Genomic DNA, 16,044 nt, shown 5'->3' with positions numbered 1-16,044 from the left:
TCACCCAAGGGGGCCTTTCACCCCAACACAGAGGTCAGCCCTTCAATATTTGATATATTCTAGTAACAACCACAGAGACATTCTAGAAGAGAAAATCCAGGATAAGAAAAACAAGATTGAAGCCGACACCTACAGAAGCCACCTACACCTTTTGGTCACGTCACCCTTGCACAAGCTGTCCGAGGTAGCTAGGAGAGAATACAGGTCTGGCTGTCTACTTACAGAGACTCCCACATTTACACTTCGTTCCTGGCCACTCTGAGCTATACAATCAGGATGGGATAGTGTTGCAAGCCAACAGAAATGAAGGTGGGAAAGCTCATGGGAAATGAAGAAAAGAATGGCACAACACTCTTCAGATCCTGAAAAGGAGACTGAAAATTGCCTCTTTCACAGTAACATATACAAACCTATCTGGAATCATATTGTTTCAGTTACAATGGTTCTGTATAGCTGTTATAGATGGGAGGAAAACTGGCAGAGGGTGATACCTACAGGTCAGTGGAATGTAGGAATAGATAAAAGTTCTGAGAAAGGTTTGATGAAATAAGAAGGAAAAAGCCCAAATGGCAGCAATGTGCAAAATAACTCCAGGCTATATATATATATATATATATATATATATATATATGTTTAAAAAAATCCACTGTTTTCAAGGGTAAGTTTTCATTTCCTTCAGAAATATTGTAGAAGATATATCCTTCAGAAATGAAAACTCAAAGATAAGTTGAAAAGGGATGTAGTATCACAGAAAAGACTCTCAAGTCAACATTTGTCAGAGCAGCTGCGACAGCGGTGCTGGCTATGTACTGCACAAAGGTACCATCTAGAGGGGCATGCTTAACATCAGAGACAGCTAAGATTTGTTTATTTATTGAGACAATATTCCAGTAGATGGCAGTGTCTTGAGAGTAGGTATCTTAAAATTTGCTATGGCCCATGTGGCCCTTGACTTCACCAAGGAAGGGTTGACTGGCTAACTGAAAGGACTCCATGAAATTAGTAGCAATTTCCATTTCGCAGGAATAGAATCTCAGTGCCTTTAATTTTAAAGCACTAAAAATATAAAGGGTAAAGAAAATATAGAGCTATTCAAAAATCTCCAATTTCATTTGCTCTGTTTCCTGTTTATTTTCTTAATTGCTTTTGTCTACCCCAGTGTTCTTTATAAGTAATCTTTTACTTTTAAGGTAATGGAGCATTATTCTCTTAAGCCTTCCAAAGAAATGAAGAGGGGATATTGCGCAAATTGAGACAGCACATCACGCTTTTACAAATTTGTGCAATTTCTATTATTGAATTATAAATATTTAAGGACATGTGTCCAAGCCACCACACAGGAAAATTTGATAGTGGTCACTTCCAAGTGCATATGTCTTTTCAGTAAACACTGTAAGTGCCATTATCTAAATCATAGAAAAGCAGCCTGTATCTCAAATTTTGAAAACTAGGCAAATTAAATGTTGGCACAGCATGATATGAATCTACCTTTCTCTGATTTTCCCACTTCTGCTTTTTGTCTAGTATTGGAGAAAAGGACAATGTAGGCAAGCCAGGTGTGAGAAGTTTTTCTTATAGGCCTGCAATCTTGTATCCCATGGACACTGAATTATTAATGGATAAAAGAGAGAACAAATAACTAAGAGAAGATTCTTGGCAGCCATTGTGTGAAGTTCACGGTGTTACACAACATTGAGCATGTCCAATTCACCTGCCAGGAGCTATCTGATTCTTACTCTAGGGTTTCCATTTTCCTATTTCGATCATACCCAGCATCTGGCTGGGTGATGGTCCATGTCAGAAGATGTAGATCTTCTTTTTGTTCCATTAAACTTTGGGATCTGGTTATGATATCATGCCTCAAATATTTTTATCAACAAATGATCACATTAACTGGTTATCTGTTCCTTGCAGAACTTAGGCTTGTGCTAAGAAAGGAAATAGAAAAAATCAGGATTTTTATTAGTCTCTTAACGTTTGGTCCTTCTGCTCTCATGGGTCTGGCTGGACTGTCTCCTCCCCTCATTCACCAGGTAGAGGGGCATTAAGAACACCCAGTCCACACACTATCAAAAAGGAGACGCAAGCCTTCTTTATACTTAGATTGAATTTTCTAGACCCTAAGGTTAAACAGGCAAAAGAACTGCTGTTTTAGCATTTAGAGTGCAGTTCCAGCTAAAGGACTGGTTCAGTGAAGGTGCCCCAGTGAGGCCACAGACAAGGGTGGAAGGGGTGAGGTCAGGGCATTGGTGAGCAGGACCACATGATCCAATCATTTCACTGCTAAGTGGATTGATTTCTCTGCCTGGCTACATGATGCACTTCAGTAGATTGTTTTTCTCCTTTACCTTTGGGAAGAGGATACTAATTTGAGTGGCTGAATCTAAGTTCTTAGGATAAAAAAAAACAAAGGTACTCTCAAACAAGTTCTTAAAACAGTGTCCGGGATTTGCTTCAAAATAATTGGGGGAAACATAATGTTATTCATATAATTGTAGATTAATGATATCAAAATAATAATAATAAAAAATAATAATTGGGGGAGGTGGGACATGAGGAGGGGATAGACAACATAGGTTAGGGATTGATAATTGTCCAAACTGGGCAATGGGAACATTCTCTACTTTTGTATATGTTTGAAATTTTCATTGTAAGGGTTTTAAAAAATGAAGTAGAAAGCCAGTGTTCCAGAAACTTGCTAGTTATTAGCTTAAACCTTCTGCTTCACTTGACCTCTCTTTTAAAAATTGCTAACAAGGAATGCTAACACTTTTTTGTCTGTATCTGCCCATTTTATAACAGAGGTATCAATAAAGAACAGGATTGCCAATGGACAGCTGTGATGGGAGGATCTGACGAAGAGGGAGACGCAATCATGAGCCCTTAATGGGATGGAGACTGAGTTGCACATCACCCACAGGTCTCCTGTTCTCTCGGGCCCAGGCATGGACATCAGCACCCCTACGCCTCACTGGTGAGCATATACCTGGGGTGCTGAGCTACACAGTGTTTCAATCCTGGGGTTGTTATACTTTTCCTTAGTCCTTGTGGTTGGAATGAGAGTCAAGATCAATAATGACTAACAAACATGGGGAAAGTTATGGGTTTCTAAGGGACAGGGAGAGAATCAGCTTCTTTCTTCAGCACTGCGCATCTCCTGTCTTTCCTCATTCCCTGGACATCCAGGCCCTGGGAGCAGGCGACCTCCCTGTGTGGAGGGAGGCACCCGCTGGCATTTGCAAGAGCTTGATCTCAACACTGCGCTGAGGCCCGCGTGCCAAGGCGCCTTTCGGAATTAAACTCTCTTGAATGTACCTTGCAACTCTCAAACATGAAAGATTTTGAACCTGATTCCCATCATGAGCCATCATTCTGGACAGTGAGCTTTGTCTAGGAAATCTGGTGGCTAACCAAACATCCCACGAAGTGCTTAAAAATTTGGAGATAGGGAAATTTGGAAGCTTGATGTAAATCTTTTTGAACAGTATCACCAATCACATATTAAAACATATCCCCCATCAGCCGACCTTATGTGCACAAAATAAGAGTTCCTTTTGAAACAGGGGTCAAAAAAGAAGACAGAGACTTGGCATTTCTTCCCATCCCTGCTCAGGTTAACTCAGGTTCAAGAGGATTTCTTGGCACAAAGCAACTTGATTCTATTGCACCCGAAGTAATGAGGTGAGAAAGTAAGAAAGATCTATTTGAGGTGAGGCTAATTGGGCAAGCTGCCTACTCAAAGGAAAAAGAAAAACAAGGATTTTGCAAAAGAACAATAAACCAAGAATTCAGTGACACTGATTTCTGCACACTATATTAGGCAGGGGGCTCACAGGAAGCACCTCTTACTCTGCTTTGGGCAAAAAATCTGATTTGGATTTCTTCTTACTCATAATCTCTCAGCAAGAGGAGAATTTAAGGATTGCTTCATTTTTGCCAAATGGCTAAAAAAAAGTTTCTTTCTATCCTATAATTATGCTCTAGCTACAGCGAAGGCAATTTAAACTAGGAGTCATATTTCACTTGTTTGGGGCTAGTTCAAACCTCCTCTCCCCTATTTCCAGAGAACACCTGAGAAGCATAATATAACATGGTTCCGCGGCATATTTTCCTATTATGTAAATATCATCATGTCATCTTAAAGAACCTGAAGAAACCCTCCACAGGGCATGTGTTGGGGTGCTGCCTGTGTCCCCTTACTGCACTAGTACACTCCCCCCATGTTGCTGTGCCCACTGGAGCCCCTCCCTTGGGAGGCTACATGTCTCCTGCTGCAGGGGAGGACCTGAAGCTAGTGAATAGCCTGGGGCTACACAGAGCTGGCTTCCCTATCTCAAGGCAGTTACTGTGCAGTGCAGTTCATGCTCCAGAATTCTCTGTGGGGTTGAGCTGAAGCCTCAATCAGCTGAAACCATGCCCTTGCTCAGCTCCTTCCTCCCTGTCCTGCCCCATCACTTCCCTGCAGGCTCCTCTGCAAGCACTCCCTCCATCAAGCCCTTGCATAGGAATCCCCATCTCAGGCTCTGCTTCCAGGAAGCCTGACCTGTAACACTTCAGGAAGCCTACGGAAGCAAATTAAAATGAACATTTCTTATTTTTAGTCTGCTGTTTTTCAGTGTCTACCAATCTGGACAGTTTCACAGGTTTAGACCCATAGGCACAAGTATAGAGACTAAATAATCTTAAAATTACATGTAGAAGGCAGGCTGGAATCTATAGTAGCTCACATCTCCTATTTGGGTATCCCACTTGAGAAAAATAGCCTTTCCAGTCTCAGGCCGATTTCCCAAAACAACGCACAGACCAGATCATAAGACCTGACTTCCATCTGCATATTTATATACGGAGACAAAGCTAACACCTCTTTTCTGTTTTGTGGCAAGGACCCTTCTATCACACCATATGAGTTCTGTGTGAGGCAAGCTGGCCCTTTTTTAATTACTGTCTGACATCTGCTATTCCTAAATTCCAATTCATAGAATTAAAAAGGAAAAACAACTTGGGTTCAGGTTCAAACGAGCGCTGTCCACGTGCCTGATGATGCTCCCAGGCCAGCTTCTACCACATCAAAAAGACAGACATTGCTCGTCTTTAGTTGCAAGAACTAAAAACACAAAGCCAGTCAATTGCTCTTATCAGGAAGAATCTACGTTTTACTCGGAAAGCGCAGTTCCTTGATTTGAAGCCTTCTTGGTAGCTCGCACTTATTCTTCCAGTTATATTGTTCACCCTGTAAAGTCTGTATGTTGGGCTAAATCAGAAACTGGCGGTGGTCTGAGGGTAGAGATGGTCCTTTAGAGCTGGTGGCCGCATCTCCTGGGCTCTTTTGGCCGCAGTGGCGGGGTCTGCATGTGTTGGCACTTGCCTACAATGGTTCGGGTGTGGGCGGCCTTCAAGGTTTGGCATGGATGGCAGCACAGGCTGACCTTCCTCCTTCATGTGGCAGATGGACAGGCGACCCACCCTGGCTGACCTCCTCCCCTGCCTTTGGCAAATGGAGTGTTTCCTAACCAACAGTTGGTAATGATACTGGTTTTCCTGCAATCTTTTAAAGCATTATCTTTTTTGTGCTTTTCAAAGTGTTGCCCTCCTACCAACGCTGTGAGGTAAAAAGTTGGGATCTCCTTGGTGGTAAATTATCAGCCTCCAGCTGCCATGCTTCTTAGGAGCACAGCTGCAGTAAGAACCTTGCTCTACCAACTGGGTGAGGCTTGCCTGAGATACAGACCCAGCTCCTAACCACAGCTGTGCCATCCATTTAAACCCTCCACCCTAGAGACTTCTGCAAAGAGGATAATGATAAAAACTACTTCACAAAATTAGCATAAGGAATTAAACATAATTACATGTGGAAAAGAAAACTCCCCAGCAAATGACACCTACTAGACGTTTAATAAATATTAGTGGTCATCCCCCTCGGCATCCTCATGTTCAGTATTGTTTCCACTAAATTTCTAATACAAAATGGTGGTAAAGATGGGACTCCTTTGACCCCAGTGGCGAGAAAATGGTTTGGGGAACAATGTTCAACATATGATTTGGGCCTGATGGCCCACCCAGGGAGTTTTCTGGGGGGCAGACTCCAAAATAAAGTGGCCTACCTGGTGGTCGTCCGGATGGTGTTTTCTTTCGTGTGATTGTGCTCTTTGCTCACTTTTTCTGTAAAAAGAAGAATAAACATACGCCTCGTAGGTCATTCTCACTCAGTTTATGTGTTGGAACCTTAAGCAGGCTCCCTGTCTTATTTGGAAAGATAAGCAAAAACCTGTGACAGACCCCGCCAAAATCCTTCATAGAAAATCCATCAACGGGGAAACAATTACTCACCAATGTCAAGTGCGTTGTCTGCTTTTAATCAGGTCTTAGCCAGCAAGTATGCACACACATTCTCATGCACACACACACGGGGATATGTGCACAAAGATGGTTCCTTCTACTGTATCCCTCCCCAGCTACAACTTTCTGCTTTCGTCTGATTCAGCATGATGACTGCAGTTGCTGCACCTGTTTGGCCCCTGACCTTGCTGACGACCTTTAAGCATTCTGTATTATCAGGCCCCTCTGTGAGCGGGATATAAAAACAGCCATAAGACCCCTGCATGTGGCAGGCATTGAGCACTTACTCTGGTAAATGTCACAAGGGACAAAAATATCATTAGACAAGCAGAGGTAAACCCTCCCATACTCCATCTTGAGGTCTGTATCTACCAGCTGTCAGAAATTACTTAATTAGCTTCCAAGAACACAAATGTTGAACTCTGGCCTTGCCAATCCAGTTCAAATGTGAGGATTCTGCCCTGATGGTCACAGCTCTCAATGGCTTCTTTTAAGTGTCCAGAGAAAAGCTGGCCAACTCCACAAAGGTCTTAGATTTCAATGGCAGGGCAAGTAAAAGACTCCTAATCTTGCGGGTTGGGGGAAAGATTTGAACAAAGATTTATAACATCTGTCCCATACTTTGTAACATGAAGCGGCTGCATGCATGTTTGTATGGATAATTCCTTTCTGTCCATTCAACAATGACAATGAGGGTGAATTCGGATCCACAGGCAGTATTCTTTCAGAGAGCAGGAAACCGGGGCTAAATGACTTGCCTGAGGTCACCCAGGCAGCCAGTGACAGTGCCAGGGTGAGAACTCTCAGAACAAAGTTTTTAGCTGATAGCAGACTGTGATAATGTACTGTTAGAGACAGACTTTCTGAAAAGAACCACACCTGCCTCACCTTTGTAAATTTTAACTGCTAAATCATTTCCAGAGTTACACTTTTATTAGGTATGCTTTCAGACTATTAAAAAAGAAGCACCTTGTATGTTTTGGAACTTTCTCGAGTTTGCAAAGATCTGTGTGTTCTATGAAGTTCACAGAATGAACTATTTCCACTCCTGCTGAGCTCTGCATAAATTCAGTCCTTGTTTGAGAGCTGGGAGGCCACCGTTCTCAGCACCAGCTGGTAAGTTTCAGCTTTGGGGTGCACCACAGAAGGTGGACTATCAGGATGGCAGGTAGAAGTTCTAGCTTCCTTTCTGTTTCAAGAATATTTTTCTTAGGGGGGAAAACAAGTGAACACGTAGCAAGGCATTTATTAAGTGTTTTAAATATATCATCCATAACAAAACAGAATCTATCGGACATAGTAACAAACTTTACTGATGAATGAATTTCAATATGTAGACTGATGCTTGACTATGGACAAGTGTATGTGTATTTGTATACAAATCTGAATTTTATACGAGTATCTATCCTCAATCTCAATCATGTTCAAACAGCAACAGCATATTAAATTTGTTAAGAACAAACTACGGGTATGCAGCTTGACACAGTTAACAAAGAAAACAACATAGGTACTAGGCCCTTTGACTATTTTATCAAGACATTGAGCTAAGTTGGTAATTACTATGCTTTTGAATTCTAAGTATTTGAAGTAGAAACAGTTGGTTTATAGAAGATGTTCTACTAGGCTATAGCTGGAAAGAGACCTCAGACTTTCATCTTTTGCTTTCCCTTCCCTTGATTTTTCTTTTTCTGGAGCAAAATACAGTAAAATCTCATTAATTTAGACCACACTAATTTGGAATTCATGGTAATTCAGTCGCTATTGGAGTAAACTGAAGTTTATCTTTTGCACATTACGGAAAAAAAAAAGGCTGTTAATCAGATCAACTGCCTAAACAAAATTAGAGGTGAGATGTTTAGCTCAGTCAACAGGGATCGTTTGCACAGAATTGAATAGAGTTCTAATTTCAAATGATTCTTAACTATTTATTACAGAAAGTTTGGCAGGAGTTCTACTTGGCAACATTTTATTAACTGTTCATCTGAGTGGCAGTATGCATGTTAAAGTAACAAAACGGATTTCTGTCTAAAAAAATCCTATAATGCTGGTGTTTTTACTTTGTTAGAGTGTAATTCTCCAATTACTCCCAATTATTGACACTTTTCTGCACATAAACATACCTGACAGTTGGAAGAGAAGCTCAGAAGCCATCTTCACAGAGATATCCTGACTGAAGAGGTTTCTCTCTGGGGGCACTCTGCCCTCTGGCATCTTCTGTAAGGGTTCGGTTTTCTCTCGCCCGATTAAAGTGCTATAGCCAACATTCCGGCTGGGTGATATCGAGACATGGGAGTCCTGGATGTCAACCTCCATGGGTTCCTCTTTAATCTTCACCATCTGAGTTTCCTTGTAGCTTTCCGCTGCAAGCAGGTGAATGAAGAGAAACAAAATTCTGAACCAAACCCAGTTTCTAACCACAGAGAGCACTATGAACATTATGCCTGGAACAGTTTAGGACACTGCACCGTGGCACAACGGAAAGCTGCAAGTTTGACCAATCTGCTTTCTGGAAAGTAGGAAACTGAGACCCGGAGAAATTTAGTGACTTGCTCAAGGCCACACAAATGGCAGCAGAACCAAGCCTAGGGTTCCGGCTCCTTCCTCTCTGCCACGCAGCTTCCAGAACTAATGGACAACATGGTAGATGTCTGACCTTATTTTAGAACTTATTCAATTTCAGTAAATCAAACAAGTACAAGCATATTAATATTATGATTTTCTCCCTCTATTTTTAAAGCTCTGACCAATTTTTCTCTCTCTCATCTACAGCACCTACACCAATAAAGAGTAAATAGGGTCAATTCAGCTGAGACATTTACACCTTGCTGGAAGCTAGTAATCCTCAGGCCCACCTAGGAAGTTAATTACAGCCTGGGGATCAATGCTTAAGAAAACTGCAGTCTTTCAGGTTATAATATGGTTCAATTTACTGACTGTTCTTGTTTTAGGTGTGACTATTAGATGTTTGGTCTTTCATCTGAAATATACATTCACCTTGCAAGGTTGGAGTGTCTTTATATCCATGTACTCCTTAGAGCTAATGTCAGGACATCTTTGAAAGGTGGGGCAATTAGCCCAGCCGTTAATTTGGGCCACTTTAAAATAAGGCCACACTTCTAACTCAATAATAATAACCATGAATAAGCATTTATTAGTAACTACCATGTACTCAGAATTATGGAAAACAGAAAACAAAGAGGACTCAGATAGGTAGATCATTAGATAGGGACTGAGTAGTGGGTTGAATGGTGGCCTCCCAAAAGATATGTCTATGTCCTAACCCTAGGAATTTGTGAATGTGACCTTATTTGGAAAAAAGGTATTTTCGGATGTGATTAAATTAAGGATCTCAAGATGAGATCATCCTGGATTATCCAGGCAGGCCCTAAATCCAATCACGAGTGTCCTTATAACAGACAAAAGAGGACAAGGCACAGTGGGAAAGCTATGTGAAGACAGAGGCGCTCTAAGGCTGGATGTGCATGCCCCCCGCGCCTCCCCAGATTAGGATACTGAAACCTCATCCCCAGTGTGATGATATCTGGAGGTGGGGCCTTTGGGAAGGGATTAAGTCATGAGGGGGAAACCCTCATGAATGGGATCATTACCCTGGTGAGAAAGACCCCAGAGGGCTCTCTGACTCCAAGATCTTGGACTTCCCAGTCCCCGACCAGCGAGGAGTAAATTGTTGTTGTTTATAAGCCATCCAGTCTACGGCATTCTGTTAGCCCAGCCCGAACTGAGCAAGACAGACAGAGACCAGAGTTCTGTAGCCACAAGTCAAGGACTGCAGGAGCCGCCAGAAACTAAATAAGGTGAGGACTGACTCTCTCCGAGGGCCTTCGAGTTTCAGACTTCTGGCCTCCAGGGTGTGAGGGAATACATTCCTGGTTTTACACTTCCAAGCTTGTGGTAATCTGTGATGGACGGATGGATGGATGAATAGGTATCACAGTAAGAACAGTAAGAAACAGTAGAAAGCAGGTGGTGACCTGTGAGACAGTCAAGAGACGTGAAAGGGGAATGTCACTGCTGTAAGCTGGGTGGATATACAGAAAGCTATGCATTCCTTGCAAAGTACGAGCCAGGTGTAAGTCAAGTACATGGAAGGTTTGTTGATCTGCAGTAAAGAAGATGGGAGGGCTTTTTAAATTAAATGATTACAATTAATATGGTGCGATCAATAAGATCTTATGTAAGAAGGATGCTAATTGTTCTTTTTTCCCCTGACATATAACACATGCTCTTCAGCAAAGACGACTTGTTTTTGTCAATGACTAAACTGAAAGCAACAGTTACATTTAATTTAGATCCCTTCCCCCTTCCCCTATTCCTGCCAAGCTCTTTTTTCTCTGCATGTCTGTGCAGCTCATAAAAACCAAGTTCAGTGAGTTAATCATGCTCGAAAAAATTTTTAAAAAAGAATATAAAGTTTCTTAAGTTACATGCCTTGCCTCTCTGCCTCTCCTTCTAGCCCATCTGATTCTTCCTCAAGCACTGAGTGCATCCCTCACTCATTAAGGGATTTGGTGGCCTGACAGCTGTCCTGACCTCCAGCTAGATCACCCACAGGTGGCCACAACACACGTTTTCCTCTGTGTTCCCTCAAAGGATTTAATATTTGGAAAATAAACAGTGAGGTCAGTGTTATAGGTACATAATGATGTCTAGGAACCCTGCAAGTCAGTCCAAGACCTGAGGACAAACAAATACCAGAAAGGGATTCACTTATTTCAAAAAAAAAATCCTCAACAACATAAAGAGCAAAGCCAGACAGAAGCTCTGTTATTTACCTTTTCTTCCCCCTCTATCCCCAGCTTTGCCCCAGACTAAAAACTACGTGGCTATTTGCACCATCAAATTGAATGAAACCAATTTTTAGAAGCTACTTGGGATAATTTCAAGTAAGATTTATACGAAGTGCTTTCTGCCCTTTCTTATGACAACTCTTGACCTTTCAAAAATGCACAAAGCACTGATCATTGATAAAAACTATTAGCATTCTTAATCTACCTGATAGACTCCAGACTCACAGAGAAGAGTTTTCAAAGGACATCTCAGTGGACAAGTGAGACATAATACAATAAACATTTTTATAGTCCTTGCTCTCCCATGCAATAGAATTATTGCCAAATATTTCCTTGCCCTTTTTTTTTTTTTTTTAAAGCAGGGTTTCTCAACCTTAACACATTTGGGTCCAGACACCTCTTTGTTGAGGGAGGCTGTGCTATGCACTGTAGAGGTTTACCAACATCCCTGGTTTCTACCCACTAGGTACCAGTAGCATGGACCCCCAGTTGTGGCAACTACACCAAACTCCAGACTTGCCAACTTCCTCTAGGGAACCAAACCACCCCAGTTAAAACCATTGCTATCAAGTTTTTGCCATACTTTTGTTTTCATCCTGCTCCTCCCAAATTTAAGCAGCGCTCAAGGCAAAAAAGAGAGAAAAGTTCCTCTTAAGTTCTAGCGTAGGCCCCCCAACATTTTAATCACCATCTCAGCCGGGTGCCCAGACAGGCTGGCCAAGGATGCAGGAGGCAGGCGGCCTGGGAGCGGGTTTCTGCTGCAGAACCCTTCCGTCCCCAGGCTGGCTGTCTCCCTTTCGCCCAGGATGTCCTAACAAATCAAGGCTTGAATTTATCACTTCACGAACTCTCAGCTTTGACTCTCACACCCAGGGACCTGTCTGGGCATCTAGGGTTTTACTCTTTCCCATCACCTTCCCCCTCCATGAACACTGTTAAGTTATTTTAGAATCTCTTCCTGAAACAGTAGGACAAATATTAATTTTTTCCCAAGTCATCTATACTGCTCTTTCAGAAAGAAATGGGCACATGGAAAAAATGAGAGACAGGGTGTTAACAGTAGGTTATGCCTGGGAAGTGGGTTGTAGGTGACTGTTTATTGCAATGCTTATTTGAGTTTTATGATTTTTCTATGATAAATGAAGGCTTTGTTTTACCTAAAACTTAAAAAAATGAAAACAAGTATATAGGCCCATAAAAAGATCGTATTTTCTCGTTAGAAGTGTTTAGAACACTGTGTGTGCCTGGTGGCATTGAAAGAGTGGGCTTGTGAGTTGGACAAACCCTCTTCAAATTCTGCTCGGCAATAGACGGGGGAGAAGCAACGGGAATGCAATAGTCCAGCCCTTTCTATTTTCACAAACACAATAAACATTAGCAATCACACTGTATTATTTCATTCATCAGTCATTCGGTCATTCTACAATTTTACATGTCTTCTCTGTCCTGAGTCCTGTAACAGAGGAAATGTGGGATACAGAGGTAAGTAAGACATGGTTCTTGCCCTCAAGCAGTTTAAATTTAAACGAATGATCAGACAAGTATGAACAGCCTTCCAATAAGAGGCAAAATCAAAACACAGTGCGTGAAGAGGAGTCAAGGAAGGTCAAGGACCGTAGCACAAAGGTGGCCCTGGACTCTCCCGGGGGTGCTCAGGGCAGCCTCCACACTGGCCGCTCTGGCTGGAGGACCGGTACTGAGAGGGGGAACTGGTGTCCTGACCAAGCAAGAACTCACAGGGTGTAAATATAAAAACAACTCTATTTTTGTTTTCTGTGGTCTGTTTAAATCTCCCCGGGAGGAGGAGTTTGTCCCCTGTTCCTGGGTGAAAACTCAGGCAGGCCCGTAACCTGATTAATTCTTAAATAATACAAAGACTTTTAAGAGCAAAAGTCTTGATCTGGAATCTAGAAGGCCCATTCCCACGTGCTACCCCACAGTACAACTTCCCGTTGGGCGAAGGCCTGGCAGCTCCCTGGAGGAGTTTACAGGTGGCCTGTTCGGGGCTGGGGAGTCAGCTCCTTCTCCCTTTCTTGTTGCCTTCTCCCCAACACATTAGCTGCCTCTTCAGACCCCAGAAAAAAGCTAGAGAAGGAGGGGAGGGAGGGATGAGAGATGAGAGGGCAGCAAAGCTCTTACTGCACTGTTCTGTTCATTCTAGAATGGTTTGACCCTCTCTAGGCCAGCGGACATTTCTCATGGGAGCCGAACATGGGGTCCTCAGGCATTCTGAACTTGCGGAGATGTCTCCCCTGCGGTTCTCTTGAGCTGGCTGAACTCCTTCTCTGGGGCCACTTATTTCCTCCATTGCCTCTGGGAATCCACCTGCCTGCTTCCACCTCTAGGCAGCCCTCCTGGACAGCACTTAAGACAACACCACGCCAGTCCTCCTGTGGGAATCTGGTCTATGCTGGGGCCATAGAGAAGAGGTGCCACTTTATGTGATCAGACACGATGGGCAAGTTGAGGCCCCACACAGCACGGCCACAGCTCGCTGTCACTCAGCTACCAAAGCAGCTCGCCATTTCTCACCCTCCATATTTTCAGGCGGCCATCAGGTGCCAGTCCACTGGGCTTCCCCTTGCTTAACTTCCCAGATGGCATCCCTCAGCTGTGCTCTCTAGATTTGGGGGTGAGAGGCCGGTACCCCTTCCCTCATCCCTGCCACTCTGCAGTGGGAGGATCTCAGCACAGTTCTCTCCAAAATCCCTTCATTCCAATCTCCAATAATCTCTCACTTTTATACTCTCTCAGTTTGGCCAATAGGTCCGAGAGCTGAGCTGTCTGTGTGTGTGTATGTGGTAAAATACACATGACATAAAACTGATCATTTTAACTACGCTTAAGTGCAGAGTCCAGTGGCATTAAGTACATTCACATTTTTGTGCACCTATCTCCACCAACCATCTCTAGAACGTCCTCATTTACCCCAAAGGAAACTCTCCCCACTGAAGACTAGCTTGCCCTTTTCCCTCCCCAACCCTTGGCAACCACCATTCCCTTTCTGACTCTGTGCCAAGAGGTCTTTTCTTAATTCTTCAGTCCATAACCTTGGTGCTGATGCCAAATCTTCCATTTCACATCCTTTTAACAAAGAGTGTCAGGTTATATTCCAGAGAAATAAAACTGGAGAGCCAGGTGGGTACAGAATAATGGACTGTTAGGTGCTGGGCCCAGAAACCCGTACTAAATGGAGAATCAGGAGGTTCGTGCAGGGGCAGCATATGGGATTACATTTCAGGAGGCCAGTCTGGCAGTGGCAAAGGAAAAAGAGGAAATGGAATGCAAATGCAGGGAGCTGGGAGGAGTGTATTGTAGTGACCCAGGCAGGGAGCTGATGGAGGGTGTGAATTAAAGGTCATGAGGATAGAAAAGATTCACAGGACATTCTAGAAGTTGAATGGGAAGGAACTGGTGGCGGACTGATTAGGAGTCTGAAATAGGAAGCAAAGAGACCAATGTGAAAAATTATGAGGAACTTTGTATACAGTCTGGATTAGGGGTAGAGTGGTCAAAAAAATAATTTTGTGATTTTTAAGCTTTGAGCTTTGAGAGATGCTTCCATAGGAGTAGGAAAACAGAAAAGGTGGGTTGGGGAGAAATACGGAGGACAATTTCCAGCTCTGTTTTGACTAAGTGTTTATGATTCTGGCAGGAAAGGGAGGTGGTGATTCTTTTTTTTAAAGAAATGTTTTATTAAGGTATGATTGATATACACTCTTACGAAGGTTTCATATGAAAAAACAATGTGGTTACTACATTTACCCATATTATCAAGTCCCTACCCACACCCCAATGCAGTCACTGTCCATCAGTGTAGCAAGATGCACAGTCATTATGTGCCTTCTCTGTGCTACACTGTTCTCCCTGTGATCCCCCACACCATGTGTACTAAATATAATACCCCTCAATCCCCTTCTCCCTCCCTCCCCACTCGCCCTCCCACACCCCTCCCCTGTGGTAACCACTAGTTCACTCTTGGAGTCTCTGAGTCTGTTGCCATTTCGTTCCTTCAGTTTTGCTTCATTGTTATACTCCACAAGTAAGGGAAATCATTTGGTATTTGTCTTTCTCCACCTGGCTTATTTCACAGAGTATAATACCCTCTAGCTCCAACCATGTTGTTGCAAATGGTAGGATTTGTTTCTTTCTTATGGCTGAATAGTATTCCATTGTGTATATGTACCACATCTTCTTTATCCATTCATCTACTGATGGACACTTAGGTTGCTTCCATTTCTTGGCTATTGTAAAAAGTGCTGCGATAAACATAGGGGTGCATATGTCTTTTTGAATCTGAGAAGTTGTATTCTTTGGGTAAATTCCAAGGAGTGGGATTCCTGGGTCAAATGGTATTTCTATTTCTAGTTTTTTGAGGAACCTCCGTATTGCTTTCCACAATGGTTGAACTAAGGTGGTGATTCTTAACAGTCAGTGAATGGGACTCACCTGAATCCAGGGGTCCAGGTGAGATTAGCAAGGGAAGGTGGTGGAACTGTTAACTACCATCTACTCCTAGAGAGGAGGAGGAAGGAAAGACGTGAGGAAAAGAGGCAGAGTAAAGGGAGGGAGGGTCCAGCACAGAGTGTGCATGGAAACACAGGGAGACAGACAGAGGAACAACCCACCAGCATGCATGTGACAGTCTCCTGCCCCCTGCCCCCCAACCACCTCCTGCCAGCTGGCTGGTCGGAGGCCCCGCTGCATCCCTGCCCTTGGGTCCTGCACCTTGGCAATGCTTCCTTCTTTTTATTTCTGTTCCATACAGAGCCCCAGTCCCACTCTCCTGCATCATCTCTCAGGACCCCTCCGTGTGCCCCATGTCCCTGCAATACTGAAAATATTCCCGTTGCCTGAACATACCATGCTGCTCCTCACCTCATCCCCTTCTAAAATACCC

The 16,044-nt window shown here is 43.2% G+C and overlaps 1 protein-coding gene across 6 annotated transcripts in view; it reads right to left on the bottom strand.

Annotated features, from left to right (window-relative positions):
- Positions 1–16,044, bottom strand: part of ZNF827 (zinc finger protein 827) — a 162,312-nt gene that overhangs the window by 63,783 nt on the left and 82,485 nt on the right. For all 6 annotated transcript variants that reach the window (XM_073232608.1, XM_073232606.1, XM_073232610.1 and 3 more), the window contains exons 6-7: positions 8,457–8,696; positions 6,102–6,159 (exon numbers count right to left, since the gene is read on the bottom strand). In XM_073232608.1, coding sequence (XP_073088709.1) covers positions 6,102–6,159; positions 8,457–8,696 — 298 coding nt within the window. The remainder of the gene's footprint in view (positions 1–6,101; positions 6,160–8,456; positions 8,697–16,044) is intronic.

The sequence above is a fragment of the Manis javanica genome, chromosome 3 (assembly GCF_040802235.1).
Source record: "Manis javanica isolate MJ-LG chromosome 3, MJ_LKY, whole genome shotgun sequence".
NCBI classification, from domain to species: Eukaryota; Metazoa; Chordata; class Mammalia; order Pholidota; family Manidae; genus Manis; species Manis javanica.
Note: the sequence above shows the minus strand (reverse complement) of the source record. Positions and strands in the feature narration are given on the sequence as shown.